At 41.9% G+C, this 16369-nt stretch overlaps 2 protein-coding genes across 3 annotated transcripts; one reads left to right on the top strand and one right to left on the bottom strand.

Annotated features, from left to right (window-relative positions):
• Nucleotides 1–149: 149 nt before the first annotated feature.
• Nucleotides 150–5056, top strand: LOC109470193 (adenylyltransferase and sulfurtransferase MOCS3-like). Of its 2 annotated transcripts, none has more exons than XM_019769014.1 (13): nt 150–278; nt 754–895; nt 1071–1163; nt 1395–1515; nt 1723–1797; nt 2100–2217; nt 2536–2644; nt 2779–2841; nt 2983–3146; nt 3292–3339; nt 3640–3736; nt 4007–4111; nt 4528–5056. In XM_019769014.1, the coding sequence occupies exons 1-13, from the start codon at nt 156–158 to the stop codon at nt 4677–4679; spliced, it is 1410 nt and encodes a 469-aa protein (XP_019624573.1). In that variant the 5' UTR covers nt 150–155; the 3' UTR covers nt 4680–5056. The 2 variants fall into 2 exon arrangements, with proteins under 2 accessions (XP_019624573.1, XP_019624574.1); XM_019769015.1 differs by having other exon boundaries at nt 757–895.
• Nucleotides 4848–11271, bottom strand: LOC109470226 (PH domain-containing protein DDB_G0274775-like). Its single transcript, XM_019769071.1, has 2 exons — nt 11035–11271; nt 4848–6168 (listed from the first exon to the last, which is right to left on the bottom strand). The coding sequence occupies exons 1-2, from the start codon at nt 11221–11223 to the stop codon at nt 5953–5955; spliced, it is 405 nt and encodes a 134-aa protein (XP_019624630.1). The 5' UTR covers nt 11224–11271; the 3' UTR covers nt 4848–5952.
• Nucleotides 11272–16369: the final 5098 nt, after the last annotated feature.

The raw sequence follows: 16369 nt of genomic DNA on the forward strand, positions 1-16369 counted from the left end.
TAAGCTGATATCTTTAAGTAGACATCAAATCTACTATTACAGTATTGTACACATAGAGTGAGAAGTTGTTGGCACAGAGTCCCTCATTTTGGTAGTTTATTTCTTTATCGCTATGTTAAAATTCCCCAAATTTAAGTGTAAGAGTCTAAATCAAAATGGCTGCCTCGGGACTGGAAGACACTGAGTTGCTGAGACTTCGTGAAGAAGTCGCCGAAAAGACGAGAGAAATCGAGCGACTGAAGCTGATGTTAGCAGAAGGGAACGACACAAAGGCACAGGTATTCAGTAACTGGTCAAACTAGCCTTGTGGTGCTTTGGTCTGGCGTTATAATCGGTTATGGCTGATGTTTCGAAAGTCCGAAATTCTGAAGGGTGGGAGGGGGGTAGCATGTGGATTGATCGTAATGGATCGAGTTGTATAGTTAAGTATTAAAAGAAACCATATCCACAATACACCATGGATGTATTGTGGATATGGTTACTTTTATGGCTAACAATGAATACTAAGTTACTGAGTACGAATACTGAGTAGTATGACCTGATACTGTGATAGATGTATCATGAGCAATGGTTGAACCAAACAAGATTTAGAGAAGTAAAGGAGATTAGATAGATCTCATCCTATCTAGCTATATATCTGGTCTATAAATGGTAGGTTGGTTTCACTGTAATCTTTGCATATTGCATTGTGCACTGGGGCACTAATTGTTGCTCCCACACTTTCACACAAGTTCCATTATCGTCCATCCTCAGCAGGCCAAAGATGCTCCCCCAACTCTTATTGAGTCAGGAAACATCCAAGACATTCCAACATTTCAGCCGGCTGACAGACTAGACAAACCTGCCATCGCACGTTACAGTAGACAGCTCATACTACCTGAGCTGGGGGTAAAAGGTCAGTGACAAACACTGGATTTACTACTTACCCCTACTACTTAATGTGTACCTTTGGAAATGTCTTGTGTTTTATCAATGAGATTCAACCTTCTACACACAATCAAACCTAAACCTATCTAGGATGGCATTCAGGCTGTGTTTCATGCACTTGTTTTTATTGTGCCGTGTTGCAGGCCAGCTTGCCCTGTGTGGGACCTCTGTCCTGCTGGTAGGTGCAGGTGGACTGGGCTGTCCTGCTGCTGTGTACCTGGCTGCTGCAGGGGTTGGTGAGTCTGAAAATCTCATTCTTGAAGTGACCAAGAAGTACAGGCTACATGAATAAAGTACAATAGTTGATGTCTTGCCAAATAAACCTCTGACAGTCATAAAAGCCTTGAGAAAATGTTGATGAACAAGATATTTTTTTGTCAATGCCATTATGACTTATCCAACAGTCAGCACCAACTTGTATTGCTTCAAAAGAGAGCAAAAAGTAATCAGTTCTTTGTGTGTTGCAGGGCGGCTGGGACTTGTGGACTATGATTCAGTAGAGCTGAACAACCTCCATCGACAGGTCCTCCACACAGAAGGGAGAGTGGGAACGCCAAAGGCACTGTCTGTTGCTACAGCTGTCAAAGGGTAAGGAACTGTGATCATTGTCACTTTTGAGGTGGAAGGATATAACATGCATTCTTCATTCCTGTGACATAAAAGGACCCTAAAGTTGTCTTTCATTGCCACATAATAGTCAAGATTAAGTTTGCTGCCATTTGATTTGTACCATAATGAGAACATTTGTTAATATATTATGTGTCTGTATTTCATGTAATGTCGATTGTTTTTCAGGCTAAATTCTACTGTGCAGTGTGTTCCCTACCACCTCCAGCTAAACAGCACAAATGCTCTGGACGTCATAAAGCAATATCCTACAGACATCTGTTAACTGGCTCAGTTTTAAGTGATTAGTACTGATTGGAATTGGCACTCAATCTTGCTAAAAGTTGAAGAGAAAAGTAAGGTTTCAGCTGAGGAAGGAAGGAGTTTCTTGTCAGTTAAGTAATTGTGTAGAAAAAATGCATGAACTGCTTAAACACCTGTGAGTGTCAACCAGTGCCAACAGTGGTGTGGAATGGTTAAGATGTAGTACTGGTATATTGCAAGATTATGATAGGATCTAGCCCACTGATGATAAGTACTTTTGTTTCCTTCCTAAACTGTTCCACATATGACATAGTTGTAGACTGTACAGACAATGTGGCCACCAGGTACCTGCTGAATGATGCCTGTGTCTTCACCAACAAACCACTGGTCTCAGGCAGTGCACTGAGGCTGGAGGGACAGGTGAGCTGAAGGGTTGTTATGTGTTATATTATTTCGCAACCGAGACAGAGGAAGAAAACAGTTTTGTACTTTGTCTCCAAATCTCTTCATGGACACTCAGGTACATTTATATATGTAACTGTTATATGTTTATCAATGAATCTTCGTAATTTTTTTAAGACAGCTGGTCAACTTTATACTTTAACATAGGACACGAACAAATAAAACAATGATCACCATGTTAATAATGGAGTAAATAAATGATAGAATGTAAGTGAACAGAATTCTATGAAAGTTAACATGTTCAATTCCTCTTTCTGAAATTGTTCTGTTTTCCAGTTGACTGTGTACAACTACAAGGGAGGACCATGTTACCGGTGTATGTACCCCACCCCTCCCCCTCCTGAAACTGTCACTAACTGTTCAGATGGGGGAGTATTGGGTGTAGGTAGGTCAGTCTCATTTCACCATACATTCCAAAATTTTGTTGGTTGTCAGAATATTACTGTGAAGTGTCCAGGCTATCTGTCAGACATCTCATAGAGGCATAGAAAGTGATGTCCATCTTCCCTCATATTTCAGTGCCAGGCATCATTGGCTGTCTACAGGCTCTAGAGGTCATCAAGATGGCTGCTGGCCAAGAGGGTATCCTTATACAGAATATTCCTGGGTCATATATTGAAAATCTATTCCTTTTCGTTTTTTCATTCAAAAAGACAAATATTCTTTTTTTTTGTATATGTATTTTTTGGCCACAAGTTTTACACCTTGACTGCACAGTTTAAGTGTCTTATAGTCAGAGGCTGCTCTTGTTTGATGCTCTGGATGGAACATTCCGCTCTATCAAGCTGCGCCCACGTCAGGCCAGCTGTGTGGTGTGTGGGGATGCTCCCACAGTCACACAACTACAGGACTACGAGCAGTTCTGTGGGGCCAAGGCATGTGACAAGGTAATGAATGAAGGAATTGTGATATCCCCTCAATTTTGCAGCTGTTTTCACTGAAATGATGCATGACATACAGCAGAGAGAAAAATAAGAAGCTTGCTCTCTGGCCAAGGTCATGTTCACATATTTCATATTTTCTGTCATACAGACCCAGTCACTAAGGATACTCCAAGACAATGAGAGGATTTCAGTTCAGGTGACAACTGTTCCATATTCTCAGACATGAAGTATGGCAAGTATTCCCAAAGTCACACCGATGAGGAGTGTGGCATATGTGACATATGACAGTGTAATACAGTCAAACTTTGAACACAAGATAATGAAAGGTGGTCGGCCTTAATTAAGAACAATAATTCCGATAAGTATGCACTGGTATATTACATTTACTTTCCAGAAATTAAATCTCTTCACAGTTATACTTATAGTCCACACTTCAGTATCAGTCTCCACAGTGTTGTATGATTATTACAGTCTTGTATGATTATTACGTTTTCAGGAGTACCACACTGTCCTGAGCAGTGGCGCCCCCCATCTGTTAGTGGATGTACGACAGCCTGTGGAACTGGACATCTGTCAGCTGCCCAACCCCATCAGTATCTTTCTTTATGTTTATAGCCAGACTAAATCAAACTTAACTATGTGCAGTCACAACTTCTCTCGTCATATTCCCAGTAACATTATTATATTGTATTCCAAAGGGAAACATACTGTTTTCTGTGTGTTTGTTATCATTTCTTGTGCCCCAAAATGTAGCCTAAAGTGGTCATTTAATATTTGGACCAACTAGAATTATATGGGTAGTATTTGGTGGAATATGTGGAGGAAAGCATCCTGCATTGATTTTAGCTTAACATTGTTGTCAGATATTCCTATATCGCAGGTGTCCAGACCAGAGCAGCTGCAGCAGCTGAAGACAGCTGTAACCTGCAAGGTACAGCAGCTAGAACAGGATGACCATAAGTTACCAGGTATATGTCAAACATTTTCAGAAATCATGTTAAACATCACTGTAACTGTACTTAGGTAGGTGATGTTGCATGTACTGGGTATTCATCTACATTGTGTTTGATGCTTGTGTCCACCTTGGTAAGGTAGAGACCATTGGAAAGCATATAAGCTGAAAATGAGCAGAGGCAATTGTAAATAAGAAAACACATTTTTATAATCAACACAAAGCTTTGCAGATTTAGGAAATGTTTGTTTATGCCATACAGCTTCTTGCTTGTCTTGCCTTATATGTCATAGCCTGAGTGTCAGCCTTGTTAGCTTTCGTCCGGTACCCAAGGTCCGCTCCCTGTTGGCTATATATGTCTTGCCATTTTGAAGAAATATCACTAATGCATAGATCTGTGCTGTAAAACATGACATTTCTTTTTTCCTCCAGTGTACGTTGTCTGCAGACAAGGCAATGATTCCCAGCTTGCTGTTGAACAGCTGAGGAACCTTCTGTCAGACCTGCCAGTCCATGTGACAGATATCCGCGGCGGCCTGATGGCCTGGGCCAGGAAAATAGACACCTCCTTCCCAGAGTACTGAGTGCCAAGCTCAGACTATCTTGTTCCCAGAGTAATGTGTGTAAGATAGAGAGGACTGATACTAAAGCATGAAAAAATGTGCTATTTGTGTTATACAAACATAGCTCTTATTTATTATTATCAAATAGGATATGATTTTAACTTACATATAAATACACAGGAATTATAATCTTCTATGCTTGAGCATTTTGTTGTCAAACAGGTACAGGTGTTTATTTGACTTATTGAAAATAGAATTTAATACATATTCACATTGATCTTGGAATATTATGAGAAGTCATGTCTGTGCTTACACTACTGAACATTCAATTGTCAATTAAGATATTGTAACCATCTCCTGATTTGAGTCTAAATTGATTAAATAAATTCTTAATGAATTTTTGTGTGTTTGACACTTCAATCTATACACATATCTATACATGTACATAACATGGACTACAAAAGAACTAAAACAATTGTTGATTGTCGGAACAGGGAAGTTTCTCTTTAACCTTTTTGGTGACCTCTAAATAAATGTCAACACTGAGAACAATCAGTATGTTCCTCAGACAAATCTACCGGTAACTCTACCTACTTCACATCAAAATGACAACAGAGCATTTCTTACAAACATCATGATCATAAAAGCTACTACATGTAGTATCAAATCAGTCTCCTAATCAGTTTATCATAACACTTGCAGCAGTTCACAAGCTTTGACTGTGGTTAGGAAACACATTTCCCCAGTCACAGGGTAGATGATGCCAGAACCTACTGGTATCTTGAAATAGCTTTGGTAGTTTTTATTCAATGGAAGGCATTGATTCAAGGTATCAAGATATCCTTTCTTGTGTCTAAAGCTGACTCCTTTTCCTCGAATTTTTAGTCTGCAATGTAAAAAAAACAAAACAAAAAACATGCTACAGTGGGGCAAAAATAACACTGTCGTATTCAATCATAAAATTAATTGCTGAACTGCAGTTTTCTGCAGTAATAACAATATTTGCCAGAGGACTCATCAATATCAATGAGTGTTACTTGTTCTCAATTTCAGTAGACTGCATTTGAGTTCTGGTGTCACCTAACACAATATTTTCACCTCTGTAAAATTTTCAAAAATGACTTGATAAAACAATGAACTTGACAAGGAGAGTCAGATGGGACATTGGTCCAAGCTATCCCATTCATTCCGAAGGCCACTAGAAGTGGCAATCTTATCAGGCTAACCACAGCCATAAGTTCATGTTGGAATGTATTTCCACCCAAAAATCGCACTGTCACACCTAAAGCCCCAGTCACTGTATGACGCAGGCTTGTGATTGGTCCCCGTCAGTGCCAGACATTCGTGCTAAGCAGATGGCCTCCACCCACTGGCGCTGTTCTTGCTCGCTGTCCGCGTGGAACAGGTACACTCTGTCGCTGTCCCGCGGTTTCACCGAGAAGGCGTGAGGCTTTCCGACATTGGCTTCTTTAATCTGAGCTCCTGTCAGTGGGATGGTTTTACTGAGCTTCTGTAGGTGAGAGAACCAGTTTTCAAGGTTTACCTATTGATATCTCCAGAAAAGCATATGCGTAGCACATTTGACATAAATGATGTCAGTAAACGTTACATCCTAAAAACTATGGGAAGAAAGATTATAAAAGCCTAAAGTTACCTGGTTATTGATAGTTATTATAATATTTAGTAATGTTATCATTAGTTAATTCAATAGCATGACCAGGAAGTTTAAGGAATGTGTAAAATTGGAGAGATCACTGTTTCATACCAGTTAGTTTCTGAACAGCTTTCACATGAATGTTCATACTGCAACATTGACTGTTTTTTAAAAGCTATTTAAAGTATCATCAATGACATCAATGTTTAATTTTACTATGAGACGCATCTGCTAGTTGACTGAGATAACGTTATAGCCATGTCATAAAATATAGCCAAAGGCTATTGACAGGACCATCCTGTCAACAGTATCCTAAGGCCCTAAATCCTTTTATACTTGGGTTTCATGTTGCAATAACCTTAGAATTTGGCTTGTTTAGAATTTGAATGATCATCCTGTCAATAACAGAATTTTTTACACTATTGACAGGAGACAGGACCATCCCGTTACTAACAGGTTGCCTTTTTGTTGCCTGGAGAGTAAGTCCTCCTGTCTTTTGTTATTTTCAGCAGTTGTTGTTCATTTCAGTATGACTATGTGCTTCTAAAATCTTTTGAAGCATCAGGGTCCATTTTGAGACCGACTAGCAGTCACTAAAATCTGTAGAAATCTGTAAAAGAAAAATCTAAATTTCCCAGTCACAAGCCGTGCCAGTTCCCGCCATGTTGGGGAGGGCAGGCCGGGTTGGGTAGGAGGCATCGCCAGGCTGGGAACAAGTTCTTGTGTCCTGAAGGCTACCATTCTTGCCGGTTTAGGTTGGTATGCACTTTAGTTTAAGTAAGATTATAGACAGGGGTATTAATGCCTGTAGTAGTACGATGTTTTTTGCCATTTATGACATAGTAAGCAGATTTATGTAGAAGAATCATTGTACATTGCTGTAGTCATGAACAGCCCTATGATTATGTACCTTGCCATTTTTGCATATGGTTTTCTGGCATTTATAAGCCCAGTTACTGGTCTTAGCCGTATAGCTAGCCATGATGTGTACCATGTCAATACTTTGTCCCACAGGCTAGATTACAACTTCTCTAGTATCAGACAAGGTACTTATGTAATAAGTCTACTAATTTCAGATGTAACCAAAACAACAGGTCAGTGCAGTTCATCCAATGTCAACTTTGTTAACCTGTGTTTTCACATCTTGCTTCTCCTCTCTGGAGACATAGCTGCAAATCCTGGTCCAGCTAAACTGAGGCAAACAAAAGACCCATGTGCAGTATGCCATGGAGGAGTCAGGACAGGGATAGAGTGTGAGGTATGTAACAAATGGTTCCATCCCACTTGTGCAGGCATGTCAAAAATGTTCTTTCAAACTTACCTAAAACATGACAAACTTGAGTGGTCTTGCTGCAAGTGTGAGTTTGCACGCCTTTTGCATCTTGCTGATGCTGAATTTGAACAGCCGTTGATCCCAGATACATCACCAACCCTTACCTTAGATCCTTTACCGCCACATCCCACCTTTCCTAAGAAGGTTGGGAACAAGGGGCTACTGATGGCTCACCAAAATGTCAGGAGCTTGCCAGCAAAACATGTACACCTTGAGGTTCTCACCCAGGAAAGTGAAATTGACATTCTCGGTCTCACAGAAACACATTTGACCAAGGACTACCCAGATAGTATACTCAACCTTCCAGGATACACCCTCTTACGCAAAGACAGAGGCTCACGCCATGGCGGAGGGGTGGCTATGTACATCAAAACAAATATTGCACATCGTGAGAGAAATGACCTTCAATCTGACGATGGACTGGAAGCACTTTGGGTAGAGTTAATTCCACCTATGGGCAAACATGTCCTGATCTGCTGTATGTATAGATCTCCTCATGATACTAAGTTTTTCGATCATTTCAATGTCAGTTTAGGAAAAGCATTGGACTGTAACATGGAGATTACGATCATGGGTGATCTCAATTGTGACTTCCTTGTGAACACAGGGAACTCTAATGAGATGAAATTCCTGTGTGACCTGCATGGTCTGACAAATATAGTAACACTGCCCACAAGAGTAACTGAAACATCAGCAACACTGATTGATGTCATTCTTACCACCTGCCCAGGAAAATACACTGACGGTGGGGTGTATAACAGTTGCCTCAGTGACCACCATTTGATATACACACACAGAGGTCGTAAAAGAACTAAACCTTTGCCACGAATGGTTACCACCAGAGTTTTCAAGAACATGGACGAAGCAAGCTTCTTAGAAGATCTTGCTAGAACCCCATGGCAGACAATAGACATATTTGATACTGTACAAGACAAGTGGGACACCTGGAAGGAACTCTTTAATAATGTGTGTGACGTGCATGCTCCGTTGAAGACATTCAGAGTGAGAGGAGACAGCTGCCCACCTTGGCTGACAGAAGAGGTGAGGGAATCCATGCATGCACGAGACCATGCAAGGCATCAAGCAGAAAGGACTCAGTCGCCTGAGGACTGGAATGCATACAGGAGGCAACGTAATAGGACAAAAAAGATCATAATGACCTCCAAAAGAGACCACTTTACTGATGTCATCAGCAGCTCAGCAGACTCTAAGAACAGTTTCTCTGAAATGTGGAAGGCACTAAAGAGGTTGACTGGGAGACAAAAGTCTACAGAGATACCTAGTTTGGTCGATGAAAACGGAGAAGTAACATCATCCCCCTGGAACATAGCAGAGAAACTTAACTCCTTTTTTGGTGGAGTAGCGGGTAAACTGGCTGGGATGTTACACAAGTGCAGGTCAGCTTTCCACCCATTACAGTTTGTACAACATACTACTGCAACTTTCTCCTTCCAGCCCATATCAGAAGCTTTTGTCCTAGGGGAACTTTCATCCATGAAAGCAGACAAAGCCACCGGACTGGATGGCATAAACTGTCGGTTACTCAGAGCTGCTGCTCCAGTCATTGCACCATCCCTAACCACCATTATGAATGCTTCTCTGTCCCTCTCGGAATTCCCTGCAGACTGGAAGAAAGCACGAGTAGTACCCATCTTCAAGGCAGGAGATAGAACTGAAGCTGGTAATTATAGACCAGTAAGTATTCTTCCTGCAATCAGTAAAATCTTGGAACGTGCAGTCCATCAGCAGGTTTACCAGTACCTGACAGACAACAATCTCCTCTGTGAGCAACAGTCTGGGTTCCGTCGAAAACACTCGACACAATCAGCTCTTCACCTGGTCACTGAGGATTGGTATGAGGCATTAAATAAAGGCAAAGTCACGGGGGCAGTCTTTATCGATTTATCGAAAGCTTTCGATATTATCGAACACAGCATCCTACTACAAAAACTTAGTGCCTTCGGGATCACTGGTTCGCCAGCCATGTGGTTTCAGTCATATCTCTCTGAGAGACTTCATTGTACAGTTACAAATGGTCAAACATCTAATTTCTGTAGTGTTGAATATGGAGTGCCCCAAGGCTCCATCTTGGGGCCTCTGCTTTTCATAATGTATGTGAATGACTTGCCAAGTTGCATCCAGTCATGTCGGGTAGCCCTATATGCCGACGACACAGTGGTGTACTTCAGTCATGCAAATTTAGATACTATAAAGCGCACCCTACAGTCGGATATAGATCATTTGCAACAATGGTTCCTAGCAAACAGTCTGTCAGTCAACTCCACGAAGTGTAAGGCTATGCTAATTGGCACAAAGAAGCGACTGGAAGGAAAGGACCAGTTGCAGTTGTACATGAGTGGAAGTGTTTTGGAAGTGGTAAATTCTTTCAAGTACCTCGGCATAATTGTGGACAGTGAATTGAAATGGAACTATCACATTGATCATGTCTTATCAAAATTGAAACGAACACTTGCAGTAATGCGCCAGGTCCAACCATTCGTAAATCAGGCTGCTCTTGTCACTTTATATAATTCAATTTTCTTACCACATTTAACTTATGCATGCACAGTATGGGATGGAGCGATTTTGGTGCAGTACGACAAGCTGCAAAGAATCCAAAACAGGGTGGGAAAACTTATTCTGAAAGCTCCATATAGAACACCATCAGCAGAAATCCTATCGCGCCTTGGTTGGAAGACTGTGAAGACTATACATCAACAACAAAAAGCTCTGCTGGTGTATAAGGCCTTGAGAAATGCATTACCACCATACATGAGACGAGTCTTCAGCCTGAGAAGGGATGAAGTGGCACGGAATACCAGATCAGCTTCTACTGACTGTCTCATCCCTCCGAGGCCGCACTTGGAAGCTTACAGAAGAAGCTTGGCTTACTCCGGCTCAGTGGTATGGAACAACATCCAGCCCCACATTAGGGCAGCACCATCCATCCATACCTTCAAGTCACTTATGGAACAGACATAACTGGGACTCACCATGGACTTGAATTGGCTACGAACCTAATGATTTATTTGTGAACTTCTTTACTTACTTATTGTATTGATTTAATTACTTATTATTTATGTTTGTATTGATTTGGTTCTTATCCGTGACCCCTCCCCTCAACTTCGACCTTGTTGAAAAGCGGCCTTGCGCCGAACAAGCATTCGAAGGAAAATAAAGGCTTTGACTTGACTTGACTAACAGATGCACTAATCACAGTAACGTTATGGTCCTGTCAATAGTGCATGTTTTTGGTATCATGATCCTGTCAATAGTGCAAATTTTCTGTTATTGACAGGATTTTTAACGGCAAAGGTGTTCACGTTTTATTGCTAATTCTAATATATTGTAGGTAAACGCGTGGTGAAGGGGCGAGAACATCATCTCACCTCGGCCGAGTCTCCGTACTGCAAGTCGCAGCCCTTCAGGTGGAACCACTGCCGTCTCCACTGTCTCGTCAACTTATTCCTCTTCATCAGCCATCCAGAGATGTCCTCTTGCTTACCGTTTTGGTCTACAGTGGGCCCACCTTTCTGGTGCTCTTTGCCGTTGCTAACATCCCTAGCGTCTTCGTCCATGTTGTTGTGGGTCGTTTTGCGTTAACGTCGCAAAATCGAATCCCCCTGACTAGCGTAAATGAGTTATGTCGTAAACTCATCGCTCAAGATTGAATCACGTCTCCACAACAGCCTCCCTTCCGGCTTTCCAATGCACTTGAAGTCCCGTGATGAAACAAATCAAGGAATCGAATTTTCCGAATGAATTTATTGCACAGGTTGTTGTATCAGCAAGTCATGAATACCTATTTTAATTTAGACACAGGTTTGCTACTGGCAAGCCTGTATTATTAAACGTTGCATGGACCAAGGCTACAGTGGTCACTATAACCTCCTTGAATGCACTACAAATGACCATTTCTGCATGAGGACCACCTGTCCGACAGTCCCGGTTAACCCAAGCATTAAGAATATCCTTTCTTTGGTGGTAACAACGTTGACAGTCTGTATATTGTGATCATTCTCGTTCCTTCATTTAGTCCCTTTACTGTAGTTGCTAGTACTAGGGCAGACTGGCCTTCAAGTTCAAGACACTCTTTTTAGCAAACTTTATCGTTTCTCTCCAACGTTAGGAAAATGGCTATTGATAGGGTCCTGTCAATAACAGAATATTTTACTATAGACAGTGTCATCCTGTCAATAATAAAACATTCCTGTCAATAACAGAATATATTATCATCCTGTCAATAGCCTCAGACTTACTCAGACTTACTTAGTAGTGTTTCTGTTGGTGAAATATGCTACAGATGCATCGCTGTGGTGAGGTTGAGACGAAACGTTACAATTCAATTTGGAATAAGCTCTCTTCTCCGACAATGCAGAATAGCATGGCAAAAATCGTTATCCTCATGCATTCTGACAAACGTGAGATGAACCTATAGATGGGTCCACCTGGACCTGCTTGTTCCAAGAAATGGACGATATGAAAGGCCGGTCGGCACGGGCTGTATCGGGAGTCATAAAGGAGATCACACTAGAAAAGACGATCTTTCAATAATCTTCAAGAGAATGAAACCCGATATATTGTTTATATACCTGACAACCATTTGACACAATGCTAGTATTACTAGTATGGTGAATTCTTGGAATCCTTCCAATCAGACCAGGTTCCACGTGTTGACTGCCTTCAGATGGCGATCACCTTGACTTTCCCTTCTCTCTAGCTCCTTCCTTCCTCTCTATCGCCCCCTTACCTCTCCCAGTCTCGTCCTCTCTCGCTTAACCTATTCTTACAAGTTTCCATTTTCACTAGTTTTTCTCTCACTCCCCTCTTTCGCCGTTCCCTTTTCTCTCCGTCCCCGACGTCCGTCCTCCCTTATTCCCTTGTCGCCATTCTCTATATCCCTCTCTTTATCCCTGCCTCCATCCCTCCCTCCCTCGCTGTTTCCCTCCTACCCGGCCCGTTTCTCCACGTGTCGGTGTGTGGATCCGGGGATGACCTGAATATTTCATGACTTCCGTGAGATATCATCGGGTGTGTATGAATGTTTCATGAGCCGTCTGTGTAATCAGCGGATGGCGCTTCGCGGACTTCCGGACAACGACAGGAAGTGCACGTACTAAACCTTTGTTTACGGCCAGGTCAAATAAATCTAAAAAGGTCCCCGTAAATGCAATACAACCTTAAAATTGTTTATGCATATATGCTCCCTCCGTGGGTGCATGTATTTTTATATAATCATATTGTGCACTGCAATAACTTAATCCATCCCACCAGATCGAAGCCATTCTCCAGTCTGCGATGCTGGACCTGTCTGGTCTGTTCTCGAAGGTCTAGACATTAACGTGTTTGCGCGGCAACGGATGAATTGCTCATGCATATGTAGTAGCCTGCCGTCCATAGCGAGTTCGGTGGTTTGATGTTACCCTTTTTGGGTGATTTAATACTACTGAGTTTTCTGATAGAGACAAATATTTTGGAAGACGCTGGTTTCTCCAAGCATGTTTGGAAGAACCAATTAGTAAGTAAAGCCAAAGCAGTCATCCTCAACTGATACTTTTTACAAGTTAAAAGTGTCTACAGCCGTCGCGTTTACAGCCGATCACACCGGGTCACCCTTACTCTTCTTGTTATGTGTGTTGGGTTCTTTACGTGCAGAGGTTTGGTGCTTCCTCATACACGGAGCCGCCACATTTACGTCACCGCCCGAAATGACTGCATTATATATATATAGTTGGAAGAACTTTGAATAATCTGATTGGTGCTTAGGACACCGAACCAATATCATTGGAGAGTTCACGGTCTCTATCATCAGAAACGTTCTTACGCCATGCGAGCTTGCAGTGAATTGCAGCTTTGTTTACCACAGCCAACGAGGCGAGGATCCTCGCCTCAGTACATCTTCAAGCAGTTGTTGCGATGTAAGATAATAACATTCTTATTCTAACATTCTAACAATCATATACTAGTACGCAACCCTTTGTTGGTTTTAGAAAAAAAATGTTAGTCAACATTACGATCTTTCTTACGAACATCTGCTTGGAGATTTCGTGACAGTTTATTGCAGTTTTGACACAGGTTGCAGCGATCGGCAATGGCAATTACAACACAAACGTTCTTCTTAGCTATACAGTCCCATTTACATAGCTTAGCTAAAGTTCGACCACAGGCATGCAATAGACGGAAAGGAGGGGTCCTGACTTTTCCTGTGGTGAATGTTGAGTCGTGATCCCAGAGTAGTTTCTGAGCTAGCATTTTCCTGGACAAAGTTTCCTGACTTTCGACCCTTAGTGGTGGCGAAAAATGGTAAGCATATGGTGTGTTCTTTCATTTGAGTGTACATATCTGTCCACTACGATGCTTCACTGGCGGAAAATTAGCATGTTTCCGGGACTTGCTACTCCGGTAAAAGACGTCAGTCCTAAATAGTTGCGGCATGAGCCATCTCGGACCGACAGTCATCACGGGGTACTGACTCAGACAGTCTTCTAACGGTCCCAGCCTGGCACTGACTACGTCACAGCGCAGCAGGGGATGGTCCTGCGGGACAACTCATAACACGGGCTGGCCTACTCGACCCCCGCCTTGCCCCCGTCGGATCTGCTTGGAGAAAGTCGAGTGGGACGGTAGCCTATGATCTCCAAGCAGATATTTGGAGGGAAGATCACAACGTTCCCCAAGTAGGGACGGAAGATCGTGACATTTTCCAAGCGCACAACCTTTACAAAACGTGGCAATCGGAAGGCGTTGTGATTTTCCCTCCCATTATCGACAACGACTTCTGACCCTCCCACAAATATGTTATATCGGCCGACAAACAGTATTCCTCCTCTCTGGGAAGAATGAATAATAATCAACTATCGACGTAAATACTTTGCCACAGGATCTAGAAGAGAAGCTGTAGATGGTACCCAGTATGGCCGTTGTGGCAGGTTTCCTCTTACTTTTATCAACTTTTAAAATATACATTTACTCAGCCCCAGCATAAGTCTGTGACGAAGACTAGTCAGCCGGTGGGCGTTTCGTGCAGTTCGCGTTTCGTTATAAAGACAGTACATGTTAATACTTCTACTCATGTTTTTGCTCAAACTGTATAAAAAGACTGTATACTATAAGTACTTCACAGTGACAGTTCATTCAAGTATGCATATATCACGCTAAAACGTGCATCTAGTCTATTATGTGTGGGTAGAAATCCGGAACTATTTCTTTCAAATTTGTCAATACCCTAAATATTTCAACAGCGAACATTAATTCTCCCGCATATAATTGGAAGGGATTGTATTTTGCAATTTCCTTAATGCTTCCGACGGTTACAGAATGTAATAATTGGATCTAATTACCGCCGACGGGATCGGCAGACTGGAAATTTCCCGGAAGCCATTTCATCAATGATCGTCAGGGCGCGGAGATTTGCGTCGGATACTCAGACCTATTCGTTGTATTGAATTAAATCTGCTCTTTCCATCTGTGCACGCCAACTTTACGACGTCATTCGAGCGGCTTCGGCGAAGTCACAAACAAGCCATCAAATCTTGCCACCTCTTTAGCTGCGGTCTTTATTGAATGGAAATAAGGCTTTCAACATTCACCTGCATGAAGCACATTGATGCAACGTACAGGGAGGCTGTGCCAATGCCATCCATTGGTTCGCGAAATCGCTTTGTCCTAAATGTTGTGATTAACAAAATAATGACCTTTGACATTCCAGTGAATAGACTGGGTAGAATCAATATGGCGCACTTCCCACAAATAAAGGGAATCAATGAGATTCAATAAAATTAAATTGTGATTCGCAAATTTGGCGTACATTTTGACACAGAATGGAAATGTCGTACAAAGATATTGGCCTAATTTTGAAGATATACAAATAACAAAATAGATGAAGAAATGAAATTTCTGCAATGACGCCATATATGGAAACAAAAATATGAGGCTTAGCCGCATACATATAACGCTGGGATTTCAAACATTGGCACAAGCGTAATACAACGTGAGTATAATGTATTCCGTGTGCCACCTGCTTTCGAACATTTCTTCCCGAGGGCAGTCCTTATGATGTTACTTGTTTGGTCACGTTGCGTGGTTAATATCAGCGGAAGGGTTTCCCTGGTACTCAAGCTCCGCCACCCACGCTTATTTTGATAAATTTCTAAAAGCGTCGTTTTCCTAATCACGGGAGAGCAGAGAGAGGAAGTCTAACATCCGCGCCGATCACACAGGTCAGCTCGCGGAGGGGTCCGTTTGTTGATCATGATTCTATTTGTGTTCCCGCCACTTCAGCGGCCCTCCGGTCATGACGTCATCCGAAGACGATAAATCGAGGGGATGATGATGAGTCATTGAGTTTCCATGCATTGGTACTGGGAATTTACAGCGTTATTGTCATTTCTCATCCTGCAGGGTTTTGTGTAGGGTTTATAGATTAAGGGTCATATACACATGATACATGAATACAGCATCCTTGTTTAATTTTTTCCAGGCATTTGTATTGTACGGATCGATGTCGGTTAAAAATGTAGTGGTATTTCAACATTTACCGACAGTTCTTGTCTTTTGGTGGCACGAAATAAGCGTTGTGAGTGACACAAAACAAGTTTCACAAGAAAGCAGTTGTCTTTGGCTACACCTTGACTCGTGCAGTAAATGTTAGAATGTTAATAATACTTCCGAATATGTTCATGAAGAATTGAATCTATTGACCAATTCAATATTTGAAATATTTCT

This window comes from Branchiostoma belcheri, unplaced genomic scaffold (genome assembly GCF_001625305.1).
Source record: "Branchiostoma belcheri isolate BF01 breed outbred unplaced genomic scaffold, Haploidv18h27 scaffold22, whole genome shotgun sequence".
Lineage (NCBI taxonomy): Eukaryota > Metazoa > Chordata > Leptocardii > Amphioxiformes > Branchiostomatidae > Branchiostoma > Branchiostoma belcheri.

Coding starts and splice junctions, on each gene's coding strand:
- LOC109470193 (XM_019769014.1), top strand. CDS start 156: ATGGCTGCCTCGGGACTGGAAGACACTGAGTTGCTGAGACTTCGTGAA. Junction 3,340..3,639: donor ATGAGAGGATTTCAGTTCAG/GTGACAACTGTT, acceptor TTACGTTTTCAG/GAGTACCACACTGTCCTGAG. Junction 3,737..4,006: donor TCAGCTGCCCAACCCCATCA/GTATCTTTCTTT, acceptor CATTGTTGTCAG/ATATTCCTATATCGCAGGTG.
- LOC109470226 (XM_019769071.1), bottom strand. CDS start 11,223: ATGGACGAAGACGCTAGGGATGTTAGCAACGGCAAAGAGCACCAGAAA. Junction 6,169..11,034: donor AGTACGGAGACTCGGCCGAG/GTGAGATGATGT, acceptor TCTCACCTACAG/AAGCTCAGTAAAACCATCCC.